The sequence below is a fragment of the Gymnoscopelus microlampas genome, assembly GCF_963454915.1.
Source record: "Gymnoscopelus microlampas genome assembly, chromosome: 21".
NCBI classification, from domain to species: Eukaryota; Metazoa; Chordata; class Actinopteri; order Myctophiformes; family Myctophidae; genus Gymnoscopelus; species Gymnoscopelus microlampas.
Window position 1 is genome coordinate 15,162,992 of NC_139958.1, and position 17,706 is coordinate 15,180,697.

At 40.9% G+C, this 17,706-nt stretch overlaps 1 protein-coding gene across 4 annotated transcripts in view; it reads right to left on the reverse strand.

The window, feature by feature from the left end:
• Positions 1-17,706, reverse strand: part of arhgap24 (Rho GTPase activating protein 24) — a 94,833-nt gene that overhangs the window by 8,562 nt on the left and 68,565 nt on the right. For 3 of the 4 annotated variants that reach the window (XM_084046724.1, XM_084046723.1, XM_084046725.1), the window contains 2 exons: positions 8,436-8,558; positions 1,295-1,502 (listed from right to left, as the gene is read on the reverse strand). In XM_084046724.1, coding sequence (XP_083902850.1) covers positions 1,295-1,502; positions 8,436-8,558 — 331 coding nt within the window. Of the gene's footprint in view, positions 1-1,294; positions 1,503-8,435; positions 8,559-11,174; positions 11,315-17,706 lie in introns of those variants that run through there. The other variant, XM_084046726.1, reaches the window with a different exon arrangement.

The window sequence follows — 17,706 nt, forward strand, 5'->3', positions numbered from 1 at the left end:
TTTCAAAAATAGCAGATCTAGAAGCTCATAGCGCGGCACTTGAATAGCCAAAGTACAGTATAAAATAATGTACTCTAATCTAATCTACATCAAATATATTCACCAAAAATTGCCGATCTACAAGCTCACAATGAGTTTTGGCTATTGTTCCCCATAGAATAGGCATGCTGGGGTTCAAGTGGTTAAGAATACAATCTGGGGTGACAGTTTACCTGGACAGTACTGGATGTATTATGTACAGAGTATCTCCATAGTTACATACACCATCTGGTGAATTATGAAGTTAGTCTAAACAGTGGAACAAAGGGAGAATGTATTTCTTTTTAATCAAAAGTAAAGCTATGTTTTTTATTTAATACAGGCTCTGAATACAAAATCCCCTCTGTTACAATCAAGCTTAATCTAATCGGCTATATATCATGTTTCTACATTATTCCTCACATTTGGCACAGCTAACGTATTGCTATTAGAACTCACATTTCACAGCTGTTTCTCTGCAAGTGCTTCCAATCGAGCCTTCTCAACATATCTGCCACAGACCTGGAGGTGAACTGTGCTCCATGTGCTAATTGGCAGCGTGTTATATTTAACATCATGATATCCTTGTTGTCGGGGTGGAAACCTTGTATCTCCAAAACCATTCATTTTTATTATTATTTTAAAAACACTTTAAAAAATAGCGAAAATAGCCGATCTGCAAGCTCACAATCTGCTATTTTTGTGTGACACTCTTGTATAATGAAGTAGTAGGAAAAAAGTAATTTAGTAATTAAGGAATTTAGGAAAAAAACATGAAAAGTTGAAGTTGAGATACAAGGTTTCTACCCGACAGCAACGATATGCTAATTGATGTGTGTCAAACTCAAACATAGAACGAGCCAATTATCCTGCTGAGTGCAGCACAGGATGGCACACAGACAGCAGAAGACAATAACAATAAGCATACATGCTGTATCTATTTCTGTCTGTGCTGTGAATTAAACTAATTGTGACAGGGCTCAGTAGCAGGGGACAGACGTCAGCAGGGTCTTGGGCCAGATTTCCAGGCTTTTATTTCCGGGCGATTAGTCTGCTTTTACACTGATTAAACTGCTTGCCATGCTCAGATATATACTGTGAACCCAAAGCTTTATTAAATGGAAAAATCGAAAATAAAATGTCTCGGGGAAGAGGAGATTTTTTTTTTGTGCGTATTCGTCGTGACAATAAATGAAGAAACTGAATGAGGCCAGGCTTTCTTGTGTATTTTTGTAGAATCCGTACCAGTGAAAGGAGGCTTTTTGTGTTTTCTTACCAGTCAAAGTTGGGTTTCTCCCCACAGTCGAAGGCATCCTGCAGGTCTTTCACCAGGTTGGCCTGCCCCGGCAGCCTGAACAGACCCTCCTCCTGAAGACCCCACTGGCGGATGAAGTCCACACACTGCTCTACCAGCATGGGAGCCAGCTTGTTCCCAAAGCGACGCTCATAGCGCACGGTTTCCTCCAATTTCTGGCCAAATATACCTGAGAAAACACAACACACAAGGTTAATTAATTGCTTCAAGCAATACCACTTATCAACCAGTAGGTGGCCTACACGAACACAGGATCTACATTCACTCACTGTAACAGTTGTGTTAGATATATTGTATTAACATACTCTACCATACAGATTGGTTCAAATCTTTTATTAAAAAAAAAAAAGGTTACAGATTCTAGCTTTAATTTCTTTTTGTGACTGGGTCAGCCAATCACAGAAGCCAGAACACATCAAGGGGAGCGCAGCTCCAGAACGATATAATCTCTCATTTTGAGATTCAAAAGGAAAAACACCAGGTTCAAGACCATTGAACCTCAATCCGAAAAATCTGCATATTTCAAAGCATTCAAAAGGCTTTAGTGTGCTTTGTGTACAGCCTTCAGTACATGAAAGGCTTGTTGGGAAATCTTTTAAAGTGATTGGCTTGAGACCAAGGAGGATTTCCTTTGTGTTTCTGTCCTGATCTGTGTGAGTCGGTCCGAACAAGAAAATATCTAAATCGTTGTTGTCGGGCAGAAACCTTGTATTTCCATAATTCATCTTTTTATGTTTTTTTCTTTTTTTTAAATGAATGCCCTCCTTCGTCATAAAAGAGTGTGGCACACAAGTAGGGGAAATAGCAGATCTACAAGGTTGTAGATCGGCTATTTTCACTATTTCAAAATGTTTTTTTAAATAATAAGAACGGTTTTGGACATACAAGGTTTCCACCCAACAGCTAAACTAAATGGAGGCTACACACCCACAATCCCCATAGTAGGCCAACACCTCAGTGTTCATTTATCAACTTGTAACTCTGGAGAGTGTACGACGTGTAACCAAATAGACCCTTCACAGGTCCATTTGGTTAGATTTGTACACTCCACAGAGTTCACGGAACGCCAGTGGTGTAAAGTAACAACATTTACTTCAAGTACTGCACTTAAGTACAATTTTGAGGTACTTTTACTTTACTGGAGTATTTTCAATTGTCTATACTTTTACTTCTACTGCACTACATCTCAGAGACAAATATTGTACTTTTACCCAAACATAAAACATACATTAATCACTTTAGCCCTATTTTATACCTTATAACTTTTGGTGCTTTAAGTATATTTTGATGCCAATACTTTTGTACTTTTACTCAAGTAACATTTTGAACACAGGCCTTTTAACTTGTAACAGAGTATTTTTATATTGTGGTATTGCTACTTTTACTTAAGTAAAATATCTGAGTACTTCTTCCACCACTGCCACAGAGTTCATGGAACGCATAACTGTGAATGATTAAAATCTGCAACTTCCCGCTGAGCTCCTCGTGAGTTTGGTCTGCGTCAGTCAGTCGTGGCAGAAACGGGCTAATTCCCGTCTGCGGGCCAGGGCTCTCATGTGGATTTAACGGGGGTCTCAGGTGGGATGGTGGAGCAGAAAGGGGATTAAGTCCAGCCTTCCTGACAGATTTGAAAGCACATTCTTTTCCGGACTCCAGATAAAGACAGACTGCACGCACGTGCACTGCACGCACGCACACACACACACACGCACACACACACACACACACACACACACAATATGTACTAGCCTCCGTATGCTTCTGAACTGTTTGGGAAAAAATAGCATACTGTAAATAAAAACATAAAATAAAAATGTGTATGAAAAACTCATTAACAACTTCTGGAAGTCGGCCCAATACAGCACCAACACCAAGCTGAGTCTGTCCTGTCTGTGTCCCGTCTACCCTGCTATACGAGTGAGAATGTTGGAGAACGACAGAAAATGATTTTAACGAACTGTCAACTGTACCAAATAATCAACTACACTTTAACAACCCAAAAACCACAAACAAAAATCACACCCTGTGTGAAGAGAGTGGTGCCTTTGATAAGCCCCGTATTGATGTTGTCATCAATGTTTGTTTATTGGACATACACCCGGACACACAGACAAAGTCAGATATAGGAATGGTTGAAACCACTCAAAAAACAAAAAGCCAAAAACCACAACCACCAATATTTACAAGCGACTGATGTCAGCCGGCATAAAGGACAGTAACTCATTAATTACTAAGTAGTCATTAACAACGCAGCTGATAACAACAGTCATTAACATGCACAAGTGCATTTATTTGACTTGTTGGCATACTGTTTTAACCACATGAATCCAAGTGTCCCTATTCTGGGCATGTCATTTATTCAGCACTCAGTCCGCGCAAATAGCAGATCTACAGGCTCCCAACAAGTCACAATGTGACGCATTGTGAGCTTGTAGATCGGCAATTTTTCGGCAAAGATATTCGGTGTAGGGGCAAAATAGGAGGAGGCCAAGTATCAATAATAAATGAAACTCTCAATAATAAATGAGACTTTCAGTTAAAACACACACACACACACACACACACACACACACACACACACACACACACACACACACACACACACACACACACACACACACACACACACACACACACACACACACACACACACACACACACACACACACACACACAAACACACACACACACACACAGCTTTATTTCAATTAAATAAAGCTGTATTTTTCTTCAAACAACTTTGGCCTATGTTTAAGTGTTGCATTTGTAGTCAAACAGAGATAAACAATTTTGTACAACATGATTGTTTGTGCAAAACATATTTGTGTTAAGTATACTCTAAGGTCCTGGGCTCTTTGTTCAACACACCAAACAACAGAGCAGCGTCATGCTCCAACAATCATATCGATACGAAGTAGTTTATGTGCACTTGTATAATTGATAATCACAGAGTAACGTGCTGCACTCACCCCTCTTAAAGATTACACAACTTTGAATTTTTCGGTAGAAGCGTCTATTAATAAAACTTTGATGATAAGACAGAATACTGGAGGTGCACAGCTTTAAGTCTTTGTATTCCAACATCTTTATTTTTTTAGTTTAAAGTTGTCTGAAGGTTGTGGTGGCCTGAGTCAAAGAACCTGCAGAGACATCAGCCTAAAAGCATCTCAGATATATCAGATCATCTTCTGTTTCCACAAAAGAAAAAACAAAAGGAAAAAGCAGGGTCTTGAGATGTTTACTTTCCTCTTGGTCCATCAAATCCAACTATTTGTCATGATCTTCTTTTCTACATGCCCACCTTCCATGGTGACTACACGTTCACAGATATTATCCAAAGAACCCACTGAGAACTGAACAATGAGAAAGAAACGTGTAACAAAAATCCAAAAGGTAAAAAAAAAAGAAAAAACGAAAACAGGTCAACTCTCTAGACGTCCTAATCATGAGTCTAGGAATGTCTCAGGTCACATGTAGCAGTGCATGTGTGCACTTGCCAGAAGTGTGTGTGTGTGTGTGTGTGTGTGTGTGTGTGTGTGTGTGTGTGTGTGTGTGTGTGTGTGTGTGTGTGTGTGTGTGTGTGTACAAAAAGCCCAGATGGTACTTGTAACCCAGTGTGAATGACCTAGTTCCATTCAGTCGTGACTTTGATATCTGATGTGAAAGTGACAGTTCTTCTCCAACAGCAATTAACACACTCCTTCAACACTCTCAAGTTCAGCCACACGCACGCACACACACACACACACACACACACACACACACACACACACACACACACACACACACACACACACACACACACACACACACACACACACACACACACACACACACACCATAATACAAAGACAAGACTATTTTACAGCACTGCAAAACAATACAATAAATTAGAAATTCACATACTGTAGGCTACACGCACTTCACCCCAATCCTAAAAAAGCATTATTGCTGTTTTGAGCATGTGATTATAAGCAGAAATGTACAATCACATCTGGTACCTACGCTGTCACTGCCAACCTCCTCTGTTGGCTAGCTGGTGAGGGTGCAGAGACAACCACATGGAGACACCAGCTGCTTCTTTTCACCTGACATTGAGGAGTTTCATGGGGAAACAGTAACATATGCGGAGGTCCACGCTATCTAGCCAAATCCCCTCCCCACTGATGACGCACCCCAACCGACCAGTAGCAGTCACTATAGTGCAGTGACAAGGGCAACATTCTAGAGCAGTGGTTCTCAAACTTTTCAGGCCGCGAACCCCCCAAAATAATCATTTTTGAACTGGGGACCCCCACCCTGATAAGCACTTGGAATGTAGGAGTTGAGGCATTACATTTTCGGTTCCACAGATAAATATTGTGAAAATAGCAGATCTACAAGCTCACAACGCCTCGCTTTGCGAGGCGTTGTGAGCTTGTAGATCAGTTGTTATAGCAGGCTATAGTTGGTTGATTACTTTTTTTGTTGGTATAAAGTCTTAAAAGTCCAATTGTCTCTTCACTGTTATCTGCCCCCCAACCCCCAAAATAAATAAATACATAAATCATGTGGGGACCCTACTGGGGGTCCCGACCCACAGGTTGAGAACCACTGTTCTAGAGCACCTGGCCAAGGCGAGGCAGTGCTGACAGGAAGTGAACCCAGGCTTCCACGGTTCGCCAGACACACACAACCCCATAAATAATGCTCATAATATAAAACCTAACAATATCTCCCAAAACAAACTGTCTTCACTAATGTACAATACAAACTATACTGTAATAAGTGAGTGAGCGGATGTCCAACAACCAAGTGAAAGTAAGCTTAGTATACAGTATGTGTCATTACTACAGTACATTACCCTAACCCTAATTTACTATATGGTCTATATACTGTATCATTAACCACTAAGCACTTAAAACCCTATATACTTCTTTGTCTGGGGTCCCCCAAGGGTCTATACTTGGTACCGTCCTTTTTTCCACTCTACTCCTAATCTCTTCGCCAAAAATAGCTGATCTAAAAGCTCACAGAGCTTGAAGATCGGCTATTTTCTGTGAATTTTTGCCTATTTCTGCCGAATATTCACCTATTATGACAAACCCAGAATAGGGACACTATTACTAAATAGAACACAGCATAACATAAACTTTGTGGAATGCAATCATTTTGGAGTAAAGAGACTTTCCCACATTTAGAGATTACCATCAGCATCTCCAAGGATCCAAATGGAGAGACCACAGCTGCACATTTCTCTCTGGGGGCTCTTTTTAGAATCTTTCCCTTGTCCAAAGTGTGTTGGTCCAAGCAGTGTTGGTCCAACGGTTAACTCACAGTCATGGGGAGTATTTCAGCAACAGATCATGGCAGCAGAATGACAGAGGCTTCCAGCTCTGATGCTGTTTAGCTTGTGTCACCAACCCAGGGATGGAGACACTGGAGATAAATCTCAACCTTAGGGGCCAGCCAATAGGCTCTTAGTTTGAATCTGCTGCTACTGCAGTATGTCAAAGGGACGGGCCGGAATATGAGGCTCTATGTGTATGTGTCCGTGTGTGTGTCCGTGTGTGTGTGTGTGTGTGTGTGTGTGTGTGTGTGTGTGTGTGTGTGTGTGTGTGTGTGTGTGTGTGTGTGTGTGTGTGTGTGTGTGTGTGTGCGCGCGCACAGTGTTGGAAAAAGTACTCAAATTTAAGTAAAAGTATCAATACTGCAATATAGAAATACTATAAAATACAATATAAAAAAGTAAAAGTACTCATTATGCAGAATGTTCCATCACCCAGTTTTCAAATGTATAAATATCTCTTGAAAAGATATCTACAAAGATATCTACAAGCTCACAATGCGTCGCATCGCACAAATACACACATGTGCATGTGTGTATTTGTGTGTGTGTGTGTGTGTGTGTGTGTGTGTGTGTGTGTGTGTGCTACAGGGAGATCACCAACCCCTACTCCGGCACATGGAGCCACATCTCTCTGGTTTGCTATCTTTGACAGAATGACGCGTCCTTTTGAAGAGCAGTCAACTGCAATGGACATCAAACTCTCTGCACTGCAAACAAAGAGGCCAGCTCAGCTCCGTCTATTCACAGCGGCCCTGTCCTGCCCCGTCAGCTCACACAGAACTGGACATGTGCCCCGTTTCATGCACAATACATACAGGCCAATGTCAGCCACACTCACAACATCAATACCACATAAGACATTGGTTCTCAAAGTGGATATACAAGCTCATAGCAAGGCACTCTGTGCCGTGCTATGAGCTTGTATATCAGCTATTTTTAGAAAATCTAGATTTTTTTAGCAAACCTTTGAATATATATATTTTTTAAGCGAACATTTGTGACTCAAATCTTTTCTTCTGGGGGTCCCTGGAACTAAATATTTGAGATGAGGGTCCGTGGCCAAATACATATCATTTTGGGTGTTGAAAATGTTTGAGAACCACTGACATACAGTAAGACATAAACAAGACATGGTCTAATAACAGCTAATAACATGGCTTCCATGTGGATCTCGGGCGTCAGTCATCCATGTTATCAGTCGCCTCCATATTTCAGCCCGATCCGAACACAACTGACTTCCATTATAAAATTCTAGTTTTAAAAAGTGAAATATCTGTGTGTGTGTGTGTGGGGGAAAAGAATGCACAAGAAATGTGGCGCTGCTCGGTCCAACGGTTTGCGAGATTAGCCCCAAACAGACTCACAGACAGACTCGCAGACAGACGGCGGAAAAACTGAAAACATCCTATGCACTCCCCCCCCTATCTATATTTACGGAACTTTTTGTAAAAATACGTAAATAATTTAGATTATTTAGATTCTACACCAAGATAAATTACGCATATTGTATATGCAAACATACCTTACAATACAAAGGAATACAAATTATGACTATATTTCTGATTCTGATTAACATTAAACGGCACAACTCTGAGTTCCTTCCTTGTCATTTGTCTTGGAAAAAACAATACAGCTTCATTGGTGTTAAACCATGTGACTGTGAGAGTTCACAAAATGTAACCAAATGGACCTGAAAGGGTCCATCTGGTTACATTTTGTACACTCTCAGAGTTAAATAAACACTGAGAATCATACGGCGTATAGTATACTGACCTCCACCAAAGGGTGCCCATATGACCCTGCGAATGGTTTTCACCCAATCCTCCATGTCATTCTGGGTGCTGGCCATAAGTAGGTAGGTCTCATGGTTGGCTGTCATTCGCTCTCTGTCGCCCCCTATTGAAACATGTCAAAGAAAGATGCAGCAGTAAATCATACTGTACAGTAGCATTTCAGTCTTTTTGGGGGGCAATCGAGAACGGTCATAATCCTACAGTTGATTGGAAAGATAAGCGTTGAAGTAGAAGGGTATTTAAATGATGTGAATGATTTAATGAAACGGTATTAAGCCTTGCTTATTTAGGTATGATATATTCCACGCCGGGTAATAAGTGCTGTATGACCCATCTCTCTCTCTCACACACACACACACACACACACACACACACACACACACACACACACACACACACACACACACACACACACACACACACACACACACACACACACACACACACACACACACACACACTTTCTGTGTTTATAAAATGAGCAATAAAAAGCCAATTGTTTTTTAAGAACTTCAAGATAGTATGACCTGTTCCTAACTATAATTTCTGTATACAATGTTTTAGGATGAGATTAATGTTTTTATTTAAACCATAGTAACAGATAACAATCAATAATGTTTCACCACTCGTTGAGCTTCCATCAAAACAGCCGAAAATGGCCAAAGCTCATGCATGTAGATCGGCTATCTTTGCTATTTGTCATATGACAAAGTACATACAAGCTTAAGTGGTTCATACAAAACAAAGTGACAATTCATTCTCTCAAATGATTTACTAACAAAACACATGTACTCTGGTCTATAGTGTGGATAGAAACCCTGTATGACACTGCAGCTAAATTATTCATGTTTCTTGCTCTCCTCACTTCTGCATCCAACCTCCAGGGGTTTGGATCCAGCATCTTCATTGATTGTAGCCTAAGATGAGAGGAGTGTGCTGACCATTGTGCACTGTACTGTACACTGTATGTAAAGAATACAGCACAAGGTGATGATGACATATATTTCCAGGCAGGGCAAGGACTAAATGACTGGTCTTGCAACAGTATTCTCACTGACAATGACATCTAATGGGTATCGGCTATGCCTACAAATAGTGCTCAAATAGAACATGGTAAATTGATAAGGCGCCCCTAAGGCAAAAAGAAAAAACAAAAGGTATTGTTATGTTGCAGATGTGGACAGACAGACAGACAGTCACAATCAATAGGCCTAACTCAGCCTCATTAATGAATCAGTAAGCGATCAATTCAAAACAATTAATATACAGTAGCAATCATAATATTGATTCATTGCATCTCGGTAGCAAATGTATTTTCTCTTTAGAGATGTCAATAGCGATGTTAAGAACCTTTAAGTGTTGTAGTCTGCATTAAAGCCGCATGGCGGAACTTTTTTAGGACATAAAACGTTACTTGTGGCAAGTAATACTGCCTGAAGCTCAAAGTGCAACAACTCCCCTGACCAAGCAGGTGTTCCTTACTGAGCTCGCTGAGATAAAGCTTATGGATTGCAGCCTTAACGCAAACGCAGACATAGTATCTACAACTAACACAATTGGATGGTTTAGTATCAATTACATAATTTACTGATTTTCTGTTCATTTAGCCAACTGCTATTGTTAGCAATCTCTCTAATAACACCCTGTCCTACCTTGGCATGATGTGCTTACTGTAAGCCCTGCTGTCAACGGGTAGCTATTTAGACCTGCATACTGTATGTACTGTACGTGTGTGTGTGTGTGTGTGTGTGTGTGTGTGTGTGTGTGTGTGTGTGTGTGTGTGTGTGTGTGTGTGTGTGTGTGTGTGTGTGCGTACGCACGTGTGTGTGTGTGTGTGTGTGTGTGTGTGTGTGTGTGTGTGTGTGTGTGTGTGTGTGTGTGTGTGTGTGTGTGTGTGTGAGACAGAGAGGGGGAGGTTCTATATTGGTTGAAGTGGATGATTGAACTCCCATAAACCCAGTGATGATCTTTGAATTTGTTCCATTTTCCAATATTTGCCTGTATCTCCCTCTCTGTCTCTCCTTCTCAGTTGGGCTACACAGATCAGCTGCAACAAACTAAGCAAATATTATTAATCATGTGACTATATTCCTCTGATAATTATCCATAAATATAAAAAAAACACATTTATTTTAGAAAAGAAAAAAAAAAAGATGAGAGAGATATTCAGGATAGGCATGGGTGGGTCTAGCCCAGGGGTCTTCAACATTTTCAGGCCAAGGACCCCCTAGCTGAGAGAGAGATGAAGCAGGGACCCCCTAGGCCCCTACTCTATATCGTATAAAATTGTGTTTCAGATTAAAGTTTTTTTTTTACTTTGTCTGCTCTTTTTTCCCTCTACACCTATAGCCTCTTTGCCAAAAATAGCCGATCTACAAGCTCTCAACGCCGCGAGGCGTTGAGAGCTTGTAGATCTGCTATTTTCGGCTAATGTTCCCCTCAGAAAAGGAATTCTAGGGTTCAAGTGGTTAATGTAAAAAAAAACTAAATCCTATCACAGAAATATTTGGCGGACGCCCTATAGTAGCTCTGAGGACCCCCTAGGGGTCCCGGACCCCGTGTTGAAAACCCCTGGTCTAGCCTATCAGTCAGTTTATTTATATGTCCCATGTTGGGACGCTAACCCCAACTCACAGCACCCACATTATTAGCCTATACCTACCCTGGAATGTTGACAGAATACAACTTTGCAAACCAATAAAATGAATGAAATACGAACCAGTAAAGATGCCATCCAGCTGTAGGCTAAACGAGAGTGTTTGCCATTCAATTAAAAACTCCTCTGTCGCTGCGACGTGACGTACGGTATGTTAAACGCTTCAAATTCAGGAGATCAACAATGAGAGGTCTTCCTCTAACACCACCGAGCACCCGGCTTTAGCACTGGGCTTAACACACTGCAGGCAGCAACATGTGTGTGTGTGTGTGTGTGTGTGTGTGTGTGTGTGTGTGTGTGTGTGTGTGTGTGTGTGTGTGTGTGTGTGTGTGTGTGTGTGTGTGTGTGTGTGTGTGTGTGTGTGTGCGTGTGCGTGTGTGGGACAGAGAGAGAGAGAGAGAGAGAGAGAGAGAGAGAGAGAGATAGGGACACGGAGAGAGAGAGACAGAGGAGGAGGGACTTTTCTTTTCTGTTTAGCCGCAATTGCCGTAAGTTAAGTCTCACTTTACCATGGCAGCAGGTGCAGACTATTTTTACGTTGATTTATTAGACTGTGTTTTGGAAAACGCACATAGTGAAACAGGTACTGTATGTAGTCTGGCTGTTTATCACAGTTTATGGATTACCGGAAAACCACCCAAAATAGATCACACAAATGTCTGAACTTAAGTAAAAGTATCAATACTGCAATGTAGAAATACTCTATTACAAGTAAATGTCAGGAATTCAGAATTTACTTGAGTAAAAGTATAAAAGTATTGGTATCAAAATGTACTTAAAGTACCAAAGTAGAAAGCACTCATTATGTAGAATGTCCCATTTCAGATGATAATTTTACATAAAATGTATACAAATCTTTTGAAAAGGGCCAATCTACAAGCTCACAATGCATCGCATCACGACGCATTGTGAGCAATTATGTATTGATACTTGTAGATCGGCTATTTCCAATTGGCCGAAATGTATATAGGGCTGACGTGGGTAATGTATCTTTTGTAATAATAACCAAAATCTTAAAAATAACTAGTAACTAAAGTTTTCAAATAATTGTAAAAGTATAATATTTGCCTCTGAGATGTAGTGGAGTAGAAGTAAAAGTACTGCAAATGGGAAATACTCCAGTCAAGTAAAAATACCTCAGAATTGTACTTAAGTACAGTACTTGAGTAAATGTACTTAGTTACTTGAAACCACTGCGCGCACACACACACACACACACACGCACACGCACACGCACACGGCACACACACTCCAAAATCCTGAGAGTTCATTCAGGACCATTTTCTCACTGCAGCCTCAGAGTTAAAGGGACACTCAGGAGTTTTGGCGTGACACATTACAGGGGGCTGACGGTGTAAACAGAGTGTGTGAGTGTGGCGCTGTACATTCCTGGCATGTCCTGTTGTCCACACATAGTTCCTGTGTACATGCTGTAGGATGTCCTGAATCACTGCATCGGCGAAAGGTTCCTATTACGCAACCATGAGACACCCTCCTCCAGAAACAGCCATTCCCCCAACCTGAGGGGCCGTGAGGATATTGCAAGTGGACCCCCCCAAAATAATTGGTAAAACGCATCTACAAATGTCTTCTAAATCTCAGACTAGCAACTTGCTGATATAGCAACCCCCCCAGAAGCATTTGAGTTACAAAAAATGTATATATATATATTCAAAGATTTGCAAAAATAGCAGATCTACAAGCTCATAGCGCGGCACGCGCTATGAGCTTGTAGATCTGCTATTTTTTAATAGCCCAAAGACATCTAACAGATGCGTTTGCGGATTGAATATGTTAGAAACGCTAAAATTGTACTGAGAATATAACATTAATATTCAAATCAATTAATAGACCCTAAACCACCCACTGTGAAGCTTCAGCCCCTCCGTCATGAGATCTGTTAAGTTAACCACATGAACCCAAGCGTCCCTAATCTGAGGCAAACGTCCGGCAAAAATAGATATTTCGCGTAGAGGGAAAAAAGGAGCGGGCCCAGTATATGCACCCCCCTCTGGTCAACAAGGGTATACTTAAACAAGTACTTAAACCAGGGTTTAAGTACTGTAGTTGAGGTATGATAACTATCATTTTCTAACAGCAGTGATGCTCGACCTTTTTAATTTCAAGGTCCACCAGTTTATATGCATTAGGTCAAAGGTCTATCTCTGTGACCCCAATCTACACTGTAAAAGCCTCAGTGTTCAAATTTAGCTTTGAGAATGCACAACCTAACTATCAATCATTTGGCTGGGGAGCACCTGGAACCCCCTCAAGGACCCCTGGGGTCCCTGCCTGGACCACAGGGGACACTCCCATTGTGTACACTGTCAGAGTTACAAACCGGTTCCTAGCTATCAATCATTTAGCTGGGGACCCCCTGGAACTCCCTTGAGGACCCCTGGGGGTCCTCAGACCCCATATTGAGAACCAGTGTGTTGACTGAGCTACCTTAGTTACAGAATATTGAGGCAAACGCTCACGTTGTCCGTAGTCAGTCATACAGTAGGCGCTCCAGTTAATGGTATTATTTACACTGATTGTCAGACAAATATGTTGTTATTCCCTGGTGACGGTGTGAGTGTTTTTCCTTTTCCAAACGGCAGTTGAGAAACTATTAACCCATTAAGACCGGGAAAGCATCTGTCATTTTAGATTTTAACCCCTTTAACTATTATCTTATACTTTGGCTTTTACTTTTATACATTAAAAAATAGCAGATATATATAAGCTCATACCGTGGCACCGAGTGCCGCCGCGCTATGAGCTTGTAGATCTGCTATTTATTTTTGAAAAATCGTGAAAAAAAAAATATATATATAATTATTTTTAAGCGAACATTTGTAACGCAAATCTTTGCTTCTGGGGATTCTACAAATGTCTCCTAAATCCTAACAGTTTTTTGAAAAAACGTATGTTGTTATAACCAGTGCTTAAGGACCACTAACAGAAGGAGTGGTGTCAAGGACCCCCAAAATGATATGTATTTTGCCGTGGACCACCCATCTCAAAATATGTTGTTCCAGGGACCTCTAAAAGAAAATGATTTAGTTAAAAATGTTCGCTTTATAAATATATATATATTCAAAGATTTGCACAAAATGTTCGGCGCTATGAGCTTGTAGACTTGCTATTTTTGAATAGCCAAAGAAATCTTAAAATGACACAGACGCGTTCCCGGATCGAACGGGTTAAACAAGTGTGCGATGAATTACACAGCATACCGCGGCTGTCGCAACCAAACGCAGAGCCGTTCCTCCGGCCTTTTCCTGTTGATGTTCCAGTTTCTTCCACGGTGGCTGTTGGGACAGATGGTTTATACTGCAGGGTCAGAGGTCAAACTCACTTAGCACATGGGACGGCTTCCAGGATTAGACCTCAGGTTTGAGGCATATATACAGTGACCAGGCATCCCTGTTCGTCTGGGGATTGCCCCAGTTTCGAGCTGTTTTACACGCACGCAGATATTTATAATAGATGTTTATAACCCAGGAGTTGAGAACCTTAAGGAACCGACCCACCATAAGCACTAGGACAACGGACAAACTGTTGTCCTTCTTGATTATTAATTTTTCGCTTATTACTGTTGTATTATTATTATTGTTGGTGCTGCTAAAATGTCTGAACCAGAACAAAATATGTTTTACTCTAGTCTCTTATGTACCTGTACACAAGACGTCACTGTAAAGATCACCTTGGGGGTCCCGAACGAGGACAAATATCTGTAAAACACCCAAATATCCAAGGTTTTCAACATGGACTATCAAATTGGCCTGGTTAGTTTCACCACAATTAAAATAAGGCCAATAATATTACACTTCAGTACTTACATACCACGCTGGGCAAGACCTAGCCGGTTGAGTGTCTAAACGGAAGTACTGGAATTTGGCAGAAGTACCTCCCAAGGAAATGACGTTGAGGTTTTACAGATCTGTTTACATCCTCCATGCATCTTGATTGAAAAAGACAGTTTCCGGGGGAAGTACATATGACGGAGGTACCGCCCTATACATATTCTCTGCATTAGGTCGTTACCAGGCGTTTCTCCTCAGAGATGAGAAAAGGCTGGGAACGAGGCTACTCACATACACACATGTACCATGTTCTGTCTCACTCATTAATACATAACATGACACCATCCACGGTGTTGAAAGGTGCAGTCACTAGGTGTGCTCAGATTATTGTCTCCAATCCTGATGAAAACACCTGTCTATACGTGTGCATACATTTGCACGTGTATGAACGTGCGGTTCATTTACGGATCCCGGTTTGGGGATTTTTTAACCCCCCAAACCGATAACCCTATGTATAAACAAAGACACCGCACAACCCTTCTGAAAGAGTGGTTGTTGCAGCATCATCAGGACACTTATGAGATATTTCTAAAGCTTCACGTTTCGTGAAATATCAAAACCGAACCATGGCGCATGGTTCATTTGCACACCAAAAAAAGTTATTGAGGTAGTTAAAGTCACTGTGGAGGGGCATGGACTATGCCCCTCCACAGTGACTTTAACTACCTCAATAACTTTTACTTGCTCTGTGGCTGTAGTGTCCCGTTTCACTGCATGGTGTCCTATCAAGGACAGAGATAGATATATATATTTGCATGTTTCCTTTCGGTTGAAGCCAGGAAAAAGCAGCGTGAGCCGAGGCAGGTAGTCGTTACATTCCCAGACTGTTTGAAACGGGATGAGTCGAATAACAAGCGCTCAAACCCAGAGACTCTTGAGGCTTGCAACTCCTCAAGGCTAACTGTAGAATACCAAGGCCTGACAGAGCTAAGGCCTGTATGACATCCAAATAGTTGTTTGTTGATGTCTGGCAGACCTTGTCTGAAAGAACAAGGACTAGTTTGTTTACAGTAAACATAACACTCAAGCCTGTTTGCCCAGTGGTTTCCCATAATATCACAGCAATATTCAACCGCCTAAATTACACAGCAACAGCAACTGTGAAAACATTGTTTAAAAAAAATGACTGGGAACTCTACTAATGTGACCAGGATACAATGCAGAATAGCAGCTACTCTTTAATAAGACCTCTGGTGTATTTGAACTTCCGGTTTGAAGGTATATCAAAACGTGTGCAGTACCCTATATTATATGATATACTGTATGTTATGTACAGTTTCTACATACATAACAATATTGCATTATTAAAAGTACCAAAATGTATTGATATAAACTCATATTTTTTTTAAATATAATTATAACATCTGAGCAAAATACAGTATAATACAACCACAATAGTAGTAGATTTGATGGATCAGTCGCTACAAAAAGCCCAAATTACTACCAGATAGATTATATGATATGGTGAATTATAACACCATTTTAATATATTGATCAACTCTACATTTGAGCCTACAGCTTTAGGACACATCTCATCAGCACATAGAAACAGCACTGAAAGAGCAACAAAATATAATGGTATGAAATTGTTACTAGATAGCGTACAGCCTGAACAACTCAGTTTTTCATAGGAGGGATATTGATAACAAATCTCGCAATGGTTAATTTTTGGTTTGAGGTTTGTCCTACACAACTGCTATTCAGATGCCATGACTTTGTTTGTACCCATGTGGATTGTTTGAGGAACCTTTTTTGTCCCCATTGCGAACCTCAAACATTCCCCAAATACCATTGCATTGTTTTCAAACCTCCCTAATCAAATAAATGTCAATCAATGGCCGAGAGTCTCGGGCTAAAACCGCAAACCTGAGCAAGGTTGGAAACCAATGCACACATCCGTGTGAAAAACAAACATTTTCTTTCAGTCTCACATCTCCAGCTTCCATTTCAAGTCAAATGTGATTTACAAGGTACCACACACTGGTATCTGCTCCCCTGTACAGTTATACCCCTTGAATTATCCCACCTGAGGGAACATTAGCCAAAAATAGCCGATCTACACGCTCACGCAATGCGACGCGTTATGAGCTCGTAAACCGTCTATTTTGGTCGAAGAGACTGAACAAATTACAGAGCCAACTCAGGTGCAATTTACCACGAGTGTTTAAAGGAATAGTTCACCCAAAAAAATGACTTATTTGCTATTAATTACACACCCCATGAAGCCTTGAATTCATTTAGATTTTTTTTGTTTGTGACACATTCCTAAGCCAATCATTTGATGACCGGGTGTATTTCCGGTAGGAGACACAAAGAGCCTCCTTTGTTTTTCCTACCGGATACATTAGCATCTTTCCGCTGGTAATCAAATGATTGGCTTAGGAATGCGACAATAACAAAGAACCTCCATGAATTCAATGCTTCATGGGGTGTGTAATTGATAGAAAAAAAATTTTTTTTTGGGTGAACTACTCCTTTAAGTGGTTAATTAATTCTCCAGTAGTCACTGGGAGTTAACATCAGAGGGCTTCAATTTGATCAGATTCCTAACTAACCTTGGATGAAGTTAAGATGCCTCCACAAACATTATTATGTTGTGCATCACACACACACACATCTCCCATCTGTTCATGTCGGGGCTGATGCTGTGTTACCGGGGAAACCATTGATTGATGCCCCGTGGGCACTGCCTCTTACATGAGACTCATGCTGGCAGGAGGTTGCTGCCAGTGACCGTAGGGGAT